The following is a 6174-nucleotide window of genomic DNA, read 5'->3' on the forward strand; positions in this document are numbered from 1 at the left end:
GGCAGCTATAGCGCGTTAGTGGTGTAGTCGGTTTGCAATGGTATCATCTTGGCAGCTGCTTAGGGGGATGTAAAGGTCACACGGAATGAAAAATGCTTTTTATGTGTTGTTAGATTGGGCTCCTCTGTGTATCATTGCACTATCTATTGTTATATGTCAAATATAGGTCAGAGAGTGAGATGAGGAGACTAACTGCAGGCTGAGAGTTGGTTCCAAGTTAAGACCTTTAAAAACAGATCAAATCAATGTTCAATGCAAAATCGGTACACACTGGGGACACTGGGAAGATTTTTACTTTCTGATTGAAGTCGGAAAAGTAATGACCAATCATGTTAACCAAAAATTATCTTCTCCTTTTCTCTTCTTTTCTTCTTTAACATATATAGCACTCCTACAGTGATTACAGTTGGCTCTTAAAGTTATGTACTTACTTGATTCCTGTGGTCTAAGTCTGTGTTTTTATCTGTGTTCTTTTTAATTTCTTTGTGTGTTTTTTTGTGTTTTTACGTGTTTCTTGTGTGTGTTTTTACATGTTTTTTGTGTGTGTTTTTTGTTAAAAAAAATGTTTAATGTTTTTGGTGTGTTTTTGTGTGTGTTTTTTATAATTTTGTGTGTTTTTATGTGTTTTATTTGTGTTTTTTGTATTTTTTTGTGTGTTTGTTGTGTTCAAAATGTTGATCCAGTAATTCAAAATGAAAAAAATAATCAGGTCATATAGGTGAGTTTGTGCAAAACTGACAAAATAGCCCCAAACTTTAAAGGGTTAAAGTGACCATCTTGGAAAAACAAAGCTTGCGAGTGAAAGGAAAAAAGAAAAGAAGGGAAGGAGATTTCTTCCTCCCTTTCCAGACTCTGAGCGTCATGTAAACAGCCTCCTTCCTGTTTGTTGGAACATCCAGCAGGTTCACGGACAAATAAGATGTCGGATGGAGTGAAGCTGCAGCCAGACGCTGCCAGTCTTCTCAGTGGTGGTCTCATTTGGTAATGATACACTAAACTGATGCATAAATCACTTTTCATGTGTTTGCACGCTGTTGTGCTCTGATTAGTTCTTGTTTCTGAACAAAATGCCTTTTTGATACTTCTTGTACCATCAGGTTGAATGCACTTATTGTAAGTCGCTTTGGACAAAAGCGTCAGCTAAATGACATGTAATGTAATGTAATGTTGAGCAAGATTTGGTTGCATGCAGATAAAGAGTCCATGTGGAGAGCAAAAGGGGCAGAAATGTGGTTTTTGAACCTATCGACAGACAATATATCTCACTCCACTTCCACTCTCACATCTGTAAACAAAGACTGGTGTCTTGGTCCACACATTTCTGCTGGAAACCCAGAAATATTGGCCCCTAAATCAACGTTAGGTACTGACCAGGCGGCAACCTCCTGGTCTGAGCAGGGAGGCAAACCAGGAAGTGCCTTAAGCTGCATTCTACCAAAAAAGGGCGCAGCAGGGGGCGCAAAGTTAGGCTGCAAAAACATTTCTGTCCATTCATTTCAATGCAAAATGAGAAAACTTTTTTAGGACAACACTATGGTCTCAATCACTAGTAAAACATCTTCTTCAGGACAATTTGATATTTATAGTTCTAATAATGGCCCCATTTAGAAGAAAATAGAAGATAATGAATCGTATGATTTGGGGCGGGGCTACCTTTGATTGACAGGTCACTAACAAGGCGAGCCGTCATCAGGAGAGAAGCAGAACAATGCGTATCCACGGCAACGTGTCAATAAAGTTATATATAACGTTATATAGATTAAAAAAAGGACGTTTTTAGTGGTTTGGTCTCATAACTTTGACCCTTTCACTGTATTTTCAGTTAATGACAGTTTATTTGAACGTTTTGTTCAGAAAAAATGTCTTGTTCAGCGTTTGGTTGGACTAACAGACAAGGAGTCGCTGTTCTAACATCCCAGTTAATGCTAACATGAATTAGCAGTGACTATGGCAACGCAAGATGGTCTTATGATAATGATCTTAATAAACAACAATATCATTTTTAAATCAAGTAAGACAGTATGAGCTGTGTGGAAGTTGCTTTACGTTTCAAATGCTGTCTTCACTGTTTGAACTATCTGTAGTCAAGAGGACAGACATGGTTCCATCAGAACCAAATACTTTGTACAACAAGTTCAAAATGCTTAAAACATCTCATTTTTAAAGCATGATCCTGCTGCTGTTGACAATTGCCAAACCAGTGTGGTATGGAGCTGTGACGTACCCTGGCCATGTTGCAGATCCTGAAGATTCGGTTAATGATGTCCTCGTCAATGTCTGCCGATATGAATTCGACTTGAATGGGACCGTAGCAACACGAACTCTTTTCTGGCCAGTACTGCATACATAACTAAGGGGAGAAAAGGAACATTTATCAGGTTTAATAAGTACATGTAAATGGATTCTGCTTTAAAAAGCACAACAGCACAAGAAATAATTTGAAGGATGTTTTTACCAAAACCTTGTATTAATTCACTTGATGGGTTATTAAGATTATCACCTCTGTGGCTGGATTTGAATTCAAGTTTTCAAGTTTTTATACTTCCACACTAAGGTATGACTAAAAAAAGAGTAATCTCCATGTGGAATATAATATTCTATGCAGGATCCAAATGAGATAATCCTGATTTAAAATAAGCCATGACAATGAGACTCATTTTACCCAATGTTCCATCTACACAGAGGAATAAGTCCAGGTATTTTTTTAAAACCAGGTTTCATTTACTTGTGTGAACATCCACAACTAATTTGCAATCAACGATGGGGAGGTTGACGTAACTAAAATATTTTATGAGGTGTTACAATTTTGTGTTCCTATGCTTTGTTAACCCTGGTCCTCATGGGTCAAAAAGGACCCTATGACATTAGACTGGTTTTAGGCAAATATTATTATATATAATATTTTTTTTCCACCTTTTAAGGCAACTCATGACCAACACAATGATATATAATTTTCAGATTTTTTTGTCTGCTTAGCCTGCTGCCCCCGCGACCCGGCCCCGGATAAGCGGATGAGAATGGATGGATGGATGAATATTTTTTTCATTATTATTGGTCAATTTTAGTCAAATATACAAAATAAGGCCCCATTTCAAGAGAAAAAAAGTAATAAAACCTGATTTTTTTTTTATAGTTATAGTGAAATAATAATTTCTTGATGGAAATGCGTAGGTTATGTCAACTTTTAGTGAAACTTATGTTTTGAAAACATTGTAAATTTTTGGATGTCAGCAAAAAAAAAAAAAAAATCACACCGGTGGTTAAAAAAGACCCCATGACATTTGTCTGGTTTTAGGACATGTAGAAAAAACATATTACCAACTTTTTTTCCACCTTTTAAGGCAACTCATGGCCAACACATTGATATATAATTTTCATATTTTTTTCCCTGCTTAGCCTGCTGCCCCCGCGACCCGGCCCTGGATAAGCGGATGACAATGGATGGATATTTTTTATCATTATTATTGGTCAATTTTAGTCAAATATACAAAATTATGCCTCATTTCAAGAGAAAAAAAGTAATAAAACCTGCATATATTGTATAATATATTATCTATAAAGGATGCAGAGGGGCACATATGCTGAAAATTTCAAGCATTTCTATGAAAGTTAACCTATATTACTCGTATGTTCAAAATGATTTGACACGAGGGTTAAAAAACCAAAACCTTCTTTGTTGTCAGGGTCTAATTCTAAAGACTGTCAATACACATTCACATTCATAACAATAGTCTCCGGGTGTATTGATCCAGCCTTATGATGTGTCAGTCGATGTGTCAGCTCCTGGCTCTCTGCTCTCTTTCTGAAAATAAGTTAAACAGAAGCAAGAAAACAGAGAGAGAATACATGTGTATCTGTGTTTGTGTGTGTTTGTACCTGCGCTGCGTCCATCTCATTAAGCATTACGATGGAGGAGCAGTTGTAGTCGAACACCAGCCTCCAGAAGTCGCCCATGGTGTTTGGCAAAGGATGCTGGGTAACAATGAAAGCCGCTGGCTGTTTGTGGCTCTGGAGTGTTGAGAGGGAGCACAAATAAATAAAACAGCGAGCACAAGATAAACAGACAAGTGGACACAGCAATGATAACAGAGCGAGGCATCTCTGCAGCAGCAGATGGTAAAAACTAGAAACTCTTAACTTTATAAAAACAGACAACATACATAAACACGCATCCCAAAATGTACACGTACGTCCATTAATGCAGCATTGATGTAGTTGGAGCTCTCTCCGTCCACAGATATGAGGAAAGGCAGGCATCGGTCCGCTGATAGAACGTCCATACTGCGGTTCTTGTCGTGGTTCCTGGGTAGCAAACCCACACTGCAGTCCTCCGGACGGACTCTAGGGGTCACTATGTTCAGTGTCTGATTGAGAGGAAAATAACAATTATTATTCCTATTTTAACTTCACTCTTTTAAAAACATAGCTTACAGTTGAATAAGATAACAGAACAATGGAGACTGGACCAAAGTACTAATCAGAGAGTCAGTACGTTTACATGACACTTGAAAAAAACAAATTATTGCCTTAATCTGACTATAACTGGACAACTGAAGTACTTAGCCGGTCGCACATTAGTCGGTTGCATATTAGCCGGTTGCATATTGGCCGGTTGCATTAGCCGGTGGCACATTAGCCGGTGGCACATTAGCCAGTTGCATTAGCCGGTGGCACATTAGCCGGTGGCACATTAGCCGGTTGCATTAGCCGGTGGCACACTAGTCGGTTGCATATTAGCCGGTTGCATTAGCCGGTCGCACATTAGCCGGTTGCATTAGCCGGTGGCACATTAGCCAGTTGCATTAGCTGGTTGCATTAGCCGGTGGCACATTAGCCAGTTGCATTAGCTGGTTGCATTAGCCAGTTGCATTAGCTGGCGGCACATTAGCCGGTTGCATTAGCCGGTGGCACATTAGTCGGGTGCATATTAGCCGGTTGCACATTAGCCGGTTGCATTAGCCGGTGGCACATTAGTCGGGTGCATATTAGCCAGTTGCATTAGCTGGTTGCATTAGCTGGTTGCATTAGCCAGTTGCATTAGCCTGTGGCACATTAGCCGGTTGCATTAGCCAGTAGCACATTAGCCGGTTGCATTAGCCGGTGGCACATTAGCCGGTTGCATTAGCCAGTGGCACATTAGCCGGTCGCATTAGCCAGTAGCACATTAGCCGGTTGCATTAGCCGGTGGCACATTAGCCGGTTGCATTAGCCGGTGTAGCTTTTTGCACAGAACTGTGACTGATGTAGTAGGTTAACATCTATTTAAGCCTCCGTATAAAATGAATTGCATCAAGTTGCAGGAGGGTTTTCATGAAAGAGCAAACAAGAAGTGGAGTAGTACAAAGCATAGAGAGCCAACACATTAGCAGCACATTACTATCCCCAGATGAGTGACAACTTTGTACAGCATGTTTTTATGTTTATTTTGTTGCATGAGTCATGTTGTAGTTAGTTAGCTTGTATGATTTCATACTACACTGATAACAGAAAAAGTGCCCAATAGACCACAGACAACAGTTTGATATCCATTCTGTTCTCATTAAATTTTTATGGGAGCTCCCCAAAAGTTTCCAACTTATTTTGTTCTTTAAAGTAGTTTTTGATGGTAGGATTGCTCTTAGTTAGTCAAGGTTTTGGTCTCCAAGAGATGGACATCAATCCAGTCAAACAACAAACAACAACAAAAAAAGACTGTGTCCTCACCTGGAATTCATCTTTAATCTGGCTGGAGTTGGTCTGTGGGTCCAGTCTGCTGATGTTGTAGTAAATGGCTCTGAACTCACACACTGGTATGGCTGTATTCCCACATAGACACGCCTCCAAAATGGCATCGTGAACAAACACGTACTGCTCCTGCAACAGTGCATCAAAGAAAGAAATGTCAGGAGTCAAAATATAGGAGAGAGAGAAAAGAAAAGGACAAATCACTGGCTTTTGTGAGTCGACACAGGAGTTGAATGTAGTTTTCTCTGTGTCGCTGCAAGCATTCACACCCAGAGGAAGCTGCATCTCCCGCCTTTTCAAGTCTCCAACAAACTCAAACACTGTTTTTGTTTGCTTTGTGTGCGTCTGAATTCATTATTCGTGTGCTTGTGCTCTCTTGGAAGCCTAAAAAAGTGAATTAACCCTCTGGAGTCCATGACAGCGCCAGAGCACGACTTCTTCACGACGTAA

General features: G+C 39.7%; 1 protein-coding gene across 1 annotated transcript in view; it reads right to left on the reverse strand.

Moving 5' to 3' along the window:
- The window catches only part of ptprt (protein tyrosine phosphatase receptor type T), a 555356-nt gene that overhangs the window by 15707 nt on the left and 533475 nt on the right, over positions 1-6174 (reverse strand). The window contains exons 30-33 of the mRNA XM_059329753.1: positions 5704-5853; positions 4191-4364; positions 3877-4008; positions 2225-2350 (exon numbers count right to left, since the gene is read on the reverse strand). Coding sequence (XP_059185736.1) covers positions 2225-2350; positions 3877-4008; positions 4191-4364; positions 5704-5853 — 582 coding nt within the window. The remainder of the gene's footprint in view (positions 1-2224; positions 2351-3876; positions 4009-4190; positions 4365-5703; positions 5854-6174) is intronic.

This window comes from Centropristis striata, chromosome 3, assembly GCF_030273125.1.
Source record: "Centropristis striata isolate RG_2023a ecotype Rhode Island chromosome 3, C.striata_1.0, whole genome shotgun sequence".
NCBI lineage: Eukaryota > Metazoa > Chordata > Actinopteri > Perciformes > Serranidae > Centropristis > Centropristis striata.